General features: G+C 40.0%; 1 protein-coding gene across 1 annotated transcript in view; it reads left to right on the forward strand.

Annotated features, from left to right (window-relative positions):
- Window positions 1–13,302, forward strand: part of LOC143029538 (protein dispatched-like) — an 88,304-nt gene that overhangs the window by 56,366 nt on the left and 18,636 nt on the right. Inside the window, 3 exon segments of the mRNA XM_076192189.1 lie at window positions 652–805; window positions 1,197–1,430; window positions 12,584–12,782. Of these exon segments, the coding sequence (XP_076048304.1) occupies window positions 652–805; window positions 1,197–1,430; window positions 12,584–12,782 (587 nt within the window).

Here is a 13,302-nt window from a genome sequence, read left to right on the forward strand (position 1 = left end):
TATTGGTGAATGTGGACCTTTGTGACAGTTTGTATTGGTTGTCAAGATTTCTACATGGTTGACTTGCTTGTACAGTATGGATGACATGGTAACAATACATGTGTGTTTGCATGTAAATATGAAATGATGTGATTATATTATTAATTTCTATTAGTATTTACAGATCCTCATTCTGTGAACACATAAGTACTATTGCCATATAAACCACATCTCATGATTCACTGAACCACATAAAAATTTTGTCAACAGTACATGCAGTATACTGATGCAGCAGTAAACCATGTGGCATGTCTTGGTATTATGCCACCTGTACTGAGTGCCTTCCAGTGTGCCTGCCGGCTCCCCATATGTCAAACACTGGATTTCATTCTTAAATGGTACAAAAGCATTGGGGTTGCACCACCCTTTAACTTTAAAATCAGTTTATAAAACAGTTGCTCGATGTGCCTAGATGGACACATTACAAAATGCCTAAACAGTTTCATAAATCATTTACATGCCACCTGTGTAATTAACAGGACATAAGTCCCTAAAATGATGGGGATAAACAATCCTAATGCCATAGTAAGGTCTAAGGATACAGACCATCTGTTGCACCCCTCCCCCCCCAGTGTAGTGAGCTTGTAGGTGCATTGCAGACCCCTGTTGCAGGTGTCGCCAAGGAAGCATGCAAGCAGCGTGGAGTTGACCATGCTATTCCTGCCCTTTGCGCGTAGCTCAGCAGCACTGCCCTTCTATCAAGTCGTGACGCACACCAAGGACAGCCTCACTGTCGACAACGTGACGGTAGTGGCAATGGACCTTGGTACGGTAACAGCCTCATCCTCCCTGCCTGAAGGCCAATTCTAGGGCAGGGCCAGTGGACTAGCAGGCTGACCAGGCCTTAGGTAGTCACTGACCCTCCCCAGCTGGCCAAGGATACATGTAGATATCTTTATTTGTTTATTTATTTATTTATTTATTTTATTTCACTCTCATAGTTGTTGTTAATGTCCTACCATACGTAGAGTATTCTTGGTTACATTAACTCTTAGCATCATAGTAGCTTGGAAAAAAGTATTCACCCCACATGTACAAAGTAAATCAGCCTCTCACAAGACGAGCAGTCCTTGCATGTCATCACCTACTTCTTTCTTCTCTTCCTTCTCTTCCTTATGTCCACTTCTGCACCTTGACACCCTTTCACATTCCTTCAGGTCTGAAGAACATCCTGTTTGATGAGCATCTGATCAACGACACAATCCTGCTGGCCATCGGGGGCAGTGTTGTGGTTCTCCTCATCTGGTGCTATTCAGGGTCGCTGTTCATCACTACCGTCACCATCACAGCCGTCGCTTGCTCCATCATCATCGCCTACTTCCTCTACATCTTCATCTTCGAGATCACATTCTTCCCTTTCATGAATGTCCTCACCCTCATCATTGCCATTGGTAGGTTTCGTAAAAGCTAAGGCAAGTTTACAGATAAAAATTGTACCTTAGCACAAGATCTTCAAATGGAAAGGAATGTCAGTTAGAATTGGGAAATGTTTTAGTTTAATTTTTGTTATCACATAATGTAGAGAATAAACTTGATTTATGATACTTTTAGATACAGAAATGACATTATAGTGTTGCATGTAATATATATATATAAGTGTGTGTGTGTATTTACCTAGTTGTATTTTACGGGAAGGGGAGCTATGCTCGTGGTGTCCTCTCTTCATATCTCGTTTTATCTAGACTGTTTTTAAATTCATGTATCGTTTTTGCACACACCACATTCTCATCTAACTTGTACCAAACGTCTATTACCCTATGGGGAAAGCTGTTCTTTTTCAGGTCTCTTCTATAACTGTCTTTCTTGATTTTCTTTCCGTGTCCTCTTATATCTCTACTATTCCATTTTATTAGATGCTCTCTATTAATAGTTTCTATACCTTTCATGATTCTATAAATAGTTATCAAGTCTCCTCTCTCTCTTCTTTGCTCTAATGTCTGTAGCTCAAGTTTTACTAATCTCTCTTCATATGATAGTTCTGAGAGCATTGGTGCTAATTTCGTAATTGCTCTTTGTATTCTTTCAAGTTTTGTTATACTTTTTTTTGTACTTGGTGACCACGTTGCCGCTGCATACTCCAATCTTGGTCTTATCAAAGTGACCAGTATTTTCTTCACCATTTGTTTGTCCAGGTATGTAAATACCACTTTGATTGTTCTTATTAAATTGTTTCTCCAAAAATTTGTTTATATGTTTCTCAGGTGACATATTATTCATAATAATGACTCCCAGGTCCTTCTCATTTTCTACTTTTTTAATTTCTTCCTCTCCCAATTTATATGATCCCACTATTCTTTTTTTACTTCTTCCAAATTCCATTATACTGCACTTCTTAATATTGAATTCCATCTCCCAATTCCTACTCCATTCCCATACTTTATTGGGATCACTCTGTAGCGACTCACTATCTTCTACAATGTTCACTTTTTTCAACAATTTTGCATTGTCCTCAAAGAAGCTGATATAACTTTCAATTCCTTTATCCATATCATTAATATGTATAGCAAACATTATTGGGGCCAAAATTGTTCCTTGTGGAACTCCACTAATCACTTCATCCCAGTTAGAGTGTTTGTCTCTTATCACCACTCTCATTTTCCTTTCATGCAAGAAGTCTTCCATCCACTTCAGCAGTTTGCCCTATATTCCTCCTGCAGTTTCTAATTTCTTTAGCAATTTCTTATGTGGCACTTAATCAAAAGCTTTTTTCAGGTCTAGAAATGCACAATCAGCCCATCCATCTCTTTCTTGTATTACATCTATTAGCCTTGAATAGAAGCACATTAAGTTTGTGATGCATGATTGTCCTTGTCTAAAGCCAAATTGCTTTGGATTTAGTATGTTTTTTTTTTTTTTAAATACCTTACCCAACTAATTTTGATAATTCTTTCACAAATTTTAGCTATTGTACTTGTAAGAGAGACTGGTCTATAGTTAGTAGGGTCTTCCTTGTTTCCTCCTTTATATATTGGCTCTATATTTCCTCTTTTCCAATCTTTTGGAACTTTTCCTTCTTTCAATGAGCTGCTTATTAGACTATGTATTTTGGCTGTTAGTTCATTCCTGCATTCTCTCAAAATCCAGTTTGCCATTTCATCTGGTCCATGCAATTTTCTGACATCGAGATTACTCGAGTGATTCATTATTTCATTCCTTGTTACTTCTATCTCTTTCATAGGGGGGCTTTCTCCTCCCACTCGATATCTCTAGGTTGTATGTTCTCCCTCGTAAACACTGATTTAATTTCTGCCATTTCTATTTCCTCTGTGTATTCAACTCCTCCTTGTTGTAGTTTCTCTAATTCTTGTTTGTTTTTCAGTTTGTTATTAACAAATCTGTAAAATAGTTTCAGTTGATCTTTACATTTTTTTATGGCATCTTTTTCTTATTTTCTCTTTTCTTCTCTGCACACTTCTACATATTCATTTCTATAACTAGTATATATTTTCCATTTTTCAGGTCTTTTGTCTTTTTTCCATTTTATCCAAGCTTTATCCCTTTTGTCTTTTAACTCCCTACATCTTTTGTTGTACCAACACTTTACATGTCCTTTTTCTTGTTTTTGTCTTGGAACATACTTTTCCACTCCTTTATAAATTTTTGTCAAAATATTCCATTTCTCTTCTGCTGTTTCCTCTTTGTGTATCCTCTCCCAGTCTGTTTTTTTTTTTAATTCTCTTATTCTATATAAAAAAAATTCATACCTCAAGTTTCCCTTTCTATATTGTTCAGTTTTTTCCGTGTGTTTTTCCTCATTTAGTTCTAGTTCAACCAATATGTGGTTACTTTTACTTATTGGTGTCTTATATTCAATCTTGTCCACTATTTCGGGTTCTGATGTGATTATTAGGTCCTGTCTCAATGGTTCTTCCTCATTTCTATACCTAGTATTCTCTTGTACCCATTGCATCATTGTATGTTCTATAATCATGTCAAGTAGTACATTTCCCCATAGGTCATCTCCACCCTTCACTGTCATCTCTTCCCAGCAGATTTCTTTACAATTAAAGTCACCCATTATAACTATTCTTCCTCCATCTTCTATTATATCATTTAGTGTTATCCTTGTGTCTTCTAACATATTCGTGTGTTCTCTCTCTTCCCACGAAGCTGTTTTAGGAGCCACATAATTTACTACAAACTTCCTGCTCTTCCCATCCCTGTCCTCCACTTCCATCATAATCATCTCTATTCTTTCCATATGAGACATTCCTCACATTTATATCCTTCTTAGTCAGGAACATAACTCCACCCCCTTGTTTTACCTCTCTGTTTCTAATCCAATAATTATATACACTATGTCCTATACTGTTGGGTGGTAGTAGACCTTTCAATTTTGTCTCTACAATTCCCATTATGTCCTGTTCTTTATCCTTCAGGTAATCATTCAGTTTGTTTAAACCTGTTATTAATCCATCTGTATTTGTGTAAGACACTTTTAATTTTCTGCTACTTCCATCGTGTTTTCTGTTCCCTTTCCATTTTTCTCTGCTATGAACCATTTCCTCACTTTCATATCCACTACTCTCCAATAGAATTTCTCTTTTTCTGACTCTGCTCTTTTCTCGTTTTTTTCCTTAGCTTTTAGTCATTTTGTTTTCTCATCCTCCCTTTCCTCTTTATTCATTTCTCTTCTTATTCATACCTGTTTATATTGATCACTGTTTGCTAGTTTCTCTGTTTTTGCTAAGATATTCTCTACTGTTGTTTGTGACCTGAATTTAACCTTAATTGGTCTGGTCTTATCTGTATTGTATTTTCCTATTCTATATATTTCTTTAATTTCTTTCCCTGTTTCTTGTTCATCCTCTTGAATCTATTTCTAATATCTTGTTTACCTTTTCCTTCTCTTTTACTCTTGTGGTCCTATTTGGATTATGCTTCTCTTTCATCCCTAATATAATTATACATTTCTTTTTGTCCACTAAGTCTCTTACTATATTGTCCTTCTCTCCCATCACTTTAATAACTGTGTCCTTAGTTTGTTCTTTGATGTGTTGTGTCACTATATCTCTTAAATACAATTTTGTTGTTCTCTTGGAGGAGATAGGTAAACAGGTAGTGGAGTGGAAGGAGGTTTCCTCAAGGATAATGTGGATGAAGGTGAAACTGGGAAAGGAGATGTGGGTCTTTGTAAGTGCATATGGGCCTGGCAGTGAGAAGAGCGTGGAAGAAAGGGAGGCCTTTTGGATAGATTTAAATGAGTGCATAGAGGGTTTAGGAAGAAAAGTCAATGTAATAGTACTGGGAGACCTTAATGCTAGGGTGGGAAATGGTCCAATCGATGGAGTGGTTGGGAAGTGTGGAGTTCCAGGAAAGAATCGTAGTGGAGAGTTGATGGTGGAAATGTGTCTAGAAAGAGAGTTGATGATAGCAAATACAGTGTTTCGGAAGAAAGTCAAGCATAAGTACACATGGGAGAGGGTGGTGGATGGAAAGGTGGTAGATAGAGCGCTAATGGATTATGTAGTGGTAAATAGGATTATGATAGGAAGAGTTAAGGATGTACATGTGCTAAGGGGAGAGGGTGGGAGAATATCAGATCATTTTTTGGTGGAAGGTAAGCTGAGAGTGGAGGATAGATGGAGAAAGAGGAAAGGGACAAAAGGTAGGGAGGTGCTTAGAGTGAACTCCTTGAATGAAAAGGAAAAGGAGAAGGAGTACGAAAAGAAGCTGAAGGAGGAGTGGGAGGGAGTAAAGGATGGAGCAGAGATGGGTGTGGAGGAGGAATGGGGATGGTTCAAGGAGGGAGTCTTAAAGTGTGCAAGGATGGTGTGTGGAACAAGAAGGACAGGGGGAAATAGAAGAAAGGGTAGTGAATGGTGGGATGAGGAAACAAAGAAGGTTGTAGAAGAGAAGAAGCGAGCATTCACAGATTGGTTACAAAAGAGGACGGGGGAGGCATATGAGACGTACAAAGAAAAGAAAAGAGAAGTAAAGCAAAAGGTAATGGAGGCAAAGAGGAGAGCAGATGTGAAATGGGGTAGGAGTATGACAGAAAGTTTTGAAAGTAATAAAAAGATGTTTTGGAAAGGTAATTAAGAGAGGAAGAGGAGGCGAATCAAGTAGGGAAGAAAAGGTAAAAGGTACAGATGGAGAGATGATAATGGAAGAGATGGCAGTAAGGGGAAGATGGGCAGAATATTTTAGGGAGTTGCTAAATGTAAAGGAGGATAGGGAAGGAAAGATAGCTGCAGTGGGAAATGCGAAGAAAATGAGAGTGATGAGTGAGGAGAATGGAGGAGAAATAAGGAAGGATGAGGTGAAGGCAGTTGTAAAGATGATGAAAGCAGGTAAGGCACCTGGTCTGGATGGATGCCATGCAGAATGTCTGAAAAAGGGAGGTTCAGTGATTGTGGACTGGTTGGTGAGGTTATTTAATGTTTGCTGGAGAGAGGGTAGAGTACCGGAGGACTGGAGAAGTGCCTGTATAGTTCCTCTTTACAAGGGAAAAGGGGACAAGTGTGAATGTAGTAGTTTCAGAGGGATTAGCCTGTTAAGTATAGTAGGGAAGGCTTATGGGAGGATCTTAATTGAGAGGATTAGGAGAGGAACAGAAGGAGTAATTGGTGAGGAACAGTGTGGATTTAGGATGGGTAGAGGTTGTGTAGATCAGATCTTTGTGGTAAGACAGATATGTGAGAAAGCTATAGGAAAGGGGAAGGATGTTTTTTTGGCTTTTATGGATCTGGAAAAGGCTTATGATAGGGTAGACAGAAAGGCACTGTGGGAGGTTATGCAGATTTATGGGATAGGAGGAAAGCTTTTGGGAGCTGTCAAGAGTTTTTATGAGAGTAGTAGAGCTTGTGTCAGGATTAGAAATGAAGAGAGTGAGTGGTTTGAAGTAAAGGTGGGACTTCGTCAAGGATGCGTTATGTCGCCCTGGCTGTTCAACTTATACATGGATGGGGTGGTGCGAGAGGTGAATGCTAGGGTAGTGGGTCAGGGATTGGAGATGGTTAAAGAAAATGGAGAAAAGTGGGAGGTGAGCCAGTTGTTGTTTGCGGACGACACTGCGCTTGTGGCAGGGTCAGAGGAGGGATTGAGGAAGCTGGTGGCAGAGTTTGGGAGAGTATGTGATAGAAGAAAGCTAAAGATAAATGTGGGTAAAAGTAAGGTGATGAGATGTACAAGGGGTGAAAGTGGCAGTAGACTGGAAGTGAACATTAAGGGAGAGCGACTGGAGGAAATGGATAGTTTTAGATACTTGGATGCAAGTGTAGCAGGAAAAGGTGGAGTGAAGGTGGAAGTAGAATGTAGATTGAGAGAAGCGAGTAAATGCCTTGGTGGATTAAAAAGTGTAATGAGGAATAGACATTTGGGAATGGATGCGAAGAGGAGACTGTATGAAGGAGTGATTGTGCCAACAGCACTGTATGGGGCAGAAACTTGGAACATAAGAGAAGAAGAGAGAAGGAGTTTGAATGTGTTTGAGATGAGGTGTCTGAGAAGTATGGTGGGGGTTACTAGGCTGGATAAAGTGAGAAATGAGGAGGTGAGGAGGAGAACAGGGGTGAAAAAGGAGCTGGGAGATAGGGTTGATGAAAGAATATTAGGATGGTTTGGACACATGGAAAGAATGAGTGAAGAAAAACTAGTAAAAGAGGTATGGAAGGCAGATGTGGAGGGAGTGAACATGAGGGGACGTCCTAGGATGAGGTGGATGGATGGGGTGAAGGGGGCTTTGGGGAAGAGGGGAATGTCTGTTGAGGAAGGAAGGGAGAGGACGGAAGACAGAGGTGAGTGGAGAATGGTTGTATATGGATGATGTTGTGATTGCATGAGGAGGAATGGGCGGGGGGGTGGGGGGTGGGGTAGTATGTGTGAGTAAATTTTGACGCAGCCCGAAGGGATTTCTCCCCGTCCTCTCCTTATATGCAAGGGGGGACGGAGAGAGGGGGTCGCCGATTAAATGAAGTGGCCTTGCTGTGGATGTGCTGTGTCTTGCGACACTGCTTCTGACCCAGGGCGGTGGGCAGGGTGCAGGGATGACCCGTCATCCAGGAGGTGCTCAGATGAGAGGGAGGGTGGGAGGGGTGTGGAGTGTATTTAGGGATGAAATGGGTGGGAGTGTTTTTATGCCTTTCCCTTTTTGGCTACCTCCCTTGGAAGGGGGAAAAAGCCTTGGTATATGTATGTATGTTTTTCAGAGCCATTTTTAATTTTTTTTTTTTTTTTTTTTTTTTTTTTTTTTTTTAACCAGAGCCATTTTTTTTAATTACCAGAGCCATTTTTTTTAATTACCAGAGCCATTTCTGATACTTCCAGAGCCATGTTTTTGCAGGTTCGATTTCCTTCAAATTATTGGAAGGCTAACTCATTACTCATGTCGGAGCGAGTTTGTATATGTACAGTGTACGTATGCATGTGGTGATGTGGTATTGGGTATGGTGCATTGTACATGTAGTCAGTGCGTTGATTGGGCAGCTAGCTGCATGCAACCAATGAACTTCCCTGCATACAGGTACCATGCAATTCGCAACTAGTGACATTATGTAGCACGATAGTCGTGTAGAGTCTAGTCAACATGAACTAGTATACGCGCACATTCAGCTGATACGAAGCTAGGTTAGGTAAGCCATTGAACTCTAGCAGCTATACCGTGTACACATATGTACGTACATCAACAAATTAAAGTTGATTGATGTGTTGCATTTATGATATCGATTGATAATGCAATGATTGATCACGGGTAAGTTGTGTTTGCTCTGATCCTTTCATCACTGGTGATGGGATTCAGGGATTGCCAAATGATGGATAATGCATGAAAAACTTTCCCGAGCGAAATCGCTTGTCGCTCCCATGTATTTTTTTCACTGTTTCTCAGATTGGTTACAAAATAGGACGAGGGAGTCATATGAGAGGTACAAAGAAAAGAAAAGAGAATTAAAGCAAAAGGTAAAGGAGGCAAAGAGGAGAGCAGATGTGAAATGGGATAAGAGTATGACAGAAAGTTTTGAAAGTAATAAAAAGATGTTTTGGAAAGAAATTAAGAGAGGAAGAGGAGGTGAATCAATTAGAGAAGAAAAGGTAAAAGGTGCAGATGGAGAGATGATAATGGAAGAGAAGGCAATAAGGGGAAGATGGACAGAATATTTTAGGGAGTTGCTAAATGGGAAGGAAGATAGGGAGGGAAAGATAGCTGTAGTGGGAAATGCTAAGAAAATGACCATGATGAGTGAGGAAAATGGAGGAGAATTAAGGAAGGATGAAGTGAAGGCAGTTGTTAAGATGATGAAAGCAGGTAAGGCACCTGGTCTGGATGGATGCCATGCAGAATGTCTAAAAAAAGGAGGTACAATGATGGTGGACTGGTTGGTGAGGTTATTTAATGTTTGCTGGAGAGAGGGTAGAGTGCCAGAGGACTGGAGGAGTGCCTGTATAGTTCCACTTTACAAGGGAAAAGGGGACAAGTGTGAATGTAGTAGTTTCAGAGGGATTAGCTTGTTAAGTGTAGTTGGGAAGGCTTATGGGAGGATCTTGATTGAGAGGATTAGGAGAGGAACAGAGGGAGTAATTGGTGAGGAACAGTGTGGATTTAGGATGGGTAGAGGTTGTGTAGATCAGATTTTTGTGGTAAGACAGATATGTGAGAAAGCTATAGGAAAGGGGAAGGATGTTTTTTGGGCTTTTATGGATCTGGAAAAGGCTTACGATAGGGTATACAGAAAGGCACTGTGGGAGGTTTTGTGGATATACGAGATAGGAGGAAAGCTACTAGGAGCTGTCAAGAGTTTTTATTAGGGTAGAGCTTGTGTCAGGATTAGAAATGAAGAGAGTGAGTGGTTCGAGGTAAAGGTGGGACTTCGTCAAGGATGTGTTTTGTCCTGGCTGTTCAACTTATACATGGATGGGGTAGTGCGAGAGGTAAATGCGAGGGTAGTGGGTCAGGGAGTGGAGATGGTCAAAGAAAATGGAGAAAAGTGGGAGGTGAGCCAGCTGTTGTTTGCGGACAACACTGCGCTTGTGGCAGGATCGGAGGAGGGATTGAGGAAGTTGGTGACAGAGTTTGGGAGAGTATGTGATAGAAGAAAGCTGAAGATAAATGTGGGTAAAAGTAAGGTGATGAGATGTACAAGGGGTGAAAGTGGCAGTAGACTGGAAGTGAACATTAAGGGAGAGCGACTGGAGGAAGTGGATAGTTTTAGATACTTGGGTGCAAATGTGGCAGGAAAAGGTGGAGTGAAGGTGGAGGTAGAATGTAGATTGAGAGAAGCGAGTAAATGCCTTGGTGGATTAAAAAGTGTAATGAGGAATAGACATTTGGGAATGGATGCTAAGAGGAGACTGTATGAAGGAGTGATTGTGTCAACAGCACTGTATGGGGCAGAAACGTGGAACATAAGAGAAGAAGAGAGAAGGAGTTTGAATGTGTTTGAGATGAGGTGTCTGAGAAGTATGATGGGGGTTACTAGGCTAGATAGAGTGAGAAATGAGGAGGTGAGGAGGAGAACAGGGGTGGAAAGGGAGCTAGGAGATAGGGTTGATGAAAGAGTATTAGGATGGTTTGGACACATGGAAAGAATGAGTGAAGAAAGACTAGTAAAAGAGGTATGGAAGGCAGATGTGGAAGGAGTGAACATGAGGGGACGTCCTAGGATGAGGTGGATGGATGGGGTGAAGGGGGCTTTGGGGAAGAGGGGAATGTCTGTTGAGGAAGGACGGGAGAGGACAGAAGACGGGTGAATGGAGAATGGTTGTATATGGATGATGTTGTGATGCATGAGGTGGAATGGGCGGGGGGATGGGGGTGAAGTAGTATGTGTGAGCAAAATTTGACGCAGCCCGAAGGGATTTCTCCACGTCTTCTTTTATGCATGAGGAGACGGAGAGGGGGGGTCGCAGATTTAATGAAGCGGCCTTGCTGTGGATGTGCTGTGTCCTGCAACACTGCTTCTGACTCAGGGCAGTGGACAAGGTGCAGGCATGACCCGTCATCCAAGAGGCGCTAAGATAAGAGGAAGGGTGGAGGGGTGTGGAGTGTATTCAGGGATGGAATGGGTGGGAATGATTTTATGCCTTTTCCTTTTTGGCTACCTCCCTTGTAAGGGGAAAAAAGCCTTGGTATATGTATGTATGTATCAATGTGTCCTTTGTACTTTCGTTCATTTGTTCTTTGACTATTTCTTTAAATAGTATTTTTTGGTTTTCTTTGTCTTCTTTCATTTCGTTTTTGATTTCCATCATGTTTAACTTTTTTTATATTTTCACCAACTTTGCCTGCCTCTATTAATATCTTTTCATTAACTTCCCTCAACAAAGTTTCATTTATATTTGTGTCTTCATTTTTCATCTTTACATTATAATTTTTCACTTTAGCCAGTTCCTTTTTCATTTCTTCCAATTCCCTAACTAATAGTGCATTTTCCTTCCTCAATTCACTCACTTCTTTGTATAATTGGTTATGTTCCCTTTTCCATTCAACAATATCCCTTTTCATTTCAAATATTTCTTAGTTTATTAGTGTGTTTTTTAGGTCGATACCTCTTTCTGTTTTGAATCCATGGAATGATTTGTCTTCATATCTGGGACTTTTTATGTTGCATATTTTCTTTCTAACCACTCCCAAAGGTGTTTCATACTTTCTCATATCTAATCTTCTTTTGGTTGTCTCTGAGTATGTTGGTTTATCATCCATTTCCCTTCTTTTTTCTATTCTTGTTAAACTTAAATCACTTTGCTACATCACGGTACCACTCATCATTGCCCCCTTCAGATTTGTTTACAACTAGTTAAATTGCCAATTTTCGGTCGAAGAATCTAGATTTAGCATTAGCTCGCGGAGCATTCTCAGGCACATTCAATTCATTCAATTGTCACTGTGTGACAGCCGATGCTGTGCATGAGAATTTGACTCATACTGAAGTGGTTAATGGTCTATATAGTAGTATCTAAAGGAATGATAGGAAGAGTTCTGGATGTCTGTGTTCTTGGGGAAGAGAGTGGGGGGGAATGTCACTTGACTTTTTTTGGAATAGGGGAGATTGAGAGTAAAGCGTAGGTGGAAAAAGATTAGAATTATTCCAACCATTCAATAGTATCCAGCATACTGACAACTCTAGCACCTAAATTAAGTAGCACTGCAGTGCTGGCAAAAGCATAGAGTAGCTATATCCTTTTTTTTTTTTTTTTTTTTTTTTTTTTTTTTTTTTTTTTTTCTTTTTATCTTTTTAGGAATTTTTGGCCTCAAATGGCAGAAAAATGTCACATTCACATTTTTGTTAATTTGTAAATTAAACAGTATGATTTGTTTATGACACATTTTTTAACAACATCCTTCAGAATGATTGATTTCTTTAGGGCAAAATAGAGAAATTGTGAGACTGCTGTCAGGAAACATACATTTATCCAATATTCTATATTTCTACTGAGGATACTTTCACCTTGAAATTTAATTATAAGCTCTGTGGGCCAAGTCAGTGGCTGTCATCACCTTTTGTTATGCAAAATAGGTTTCTGTAAAGGTCCCCCAAAGGCTGCAGGTTATTAATCACTTACTTGATGTTGGTTTAGTGATTTGGTTTATTTCCCTTGTGCCCCACAGGCTTGGGAGCAGATGACACATTCATCTACTGCAAAGTGTGGGGCTTAGGCAAGCAGGATAAAAATGCTGGGACTCTGGTCAAGCTGGTACAGGATGCTCTCAAACATGCAGCTGCCAGCATCCTTGTCACATCACTCACCACTGCTGCTGCCTTCTATGCTTCCTGTGTGTCCCACATCACAGCTATCAGATGTTTCAGGTAACAATGTATGTGGGTGAGTAGTAGGGAATGTTAATTGTGCCGGGACTGGAGTCATGAATTACTATAGCTCCAATGCACCTTTCCCTTCAGCAGTTACTCCACTTAAAAAGGTTGTAATTTCTTACTGTAAATGCATTATTTCTATACTAAGGTATTGACTGCATGCAATCATGCAATAGTAATTGTATAGTAGCATGCAGCCAATGCTTTAGGGACTGTTTTGGGGTGTCTCTACAGACTTGAGCCATACATCATTTGTTTGTATTAGAGTAGAATCTCAATCCCTAGAGGAATGATGCTATATTTTGTACTATGACTATCCCTTTATGGTGTTTCCCTGAAAATGTCCTTTACCACTTCTTTAAGTCTACCTTTCTTTTACCCTGTGGTAAGGGGAGAAAAATATTCTGTTATTGTGATTACCATGTGAGTCATAAAAGGCAACAAAGTGGGATGAAATTATGGGAATAGGGATCCTACTCTGTATATTCATCCTACAGAAATTAAAGGCATAAGA

The sequence above is a fragment of the Oratosquilla oratoria genome, chromosome 11 (assembly GCF_046742065.1).
Source record: "Oratosquilla oratoria isolate Oo_2021 chromosome 11, ASM4674206v1, whole genome shotgun sequence".
NCBI classification, from domain to species: domain Eukaryota; kingdom Metazoa; phylum Arthropoda; class Malacostraca; order Stomatopoda; family Squillidae; genus Oratosquilla; species Oratosquilla oratoria.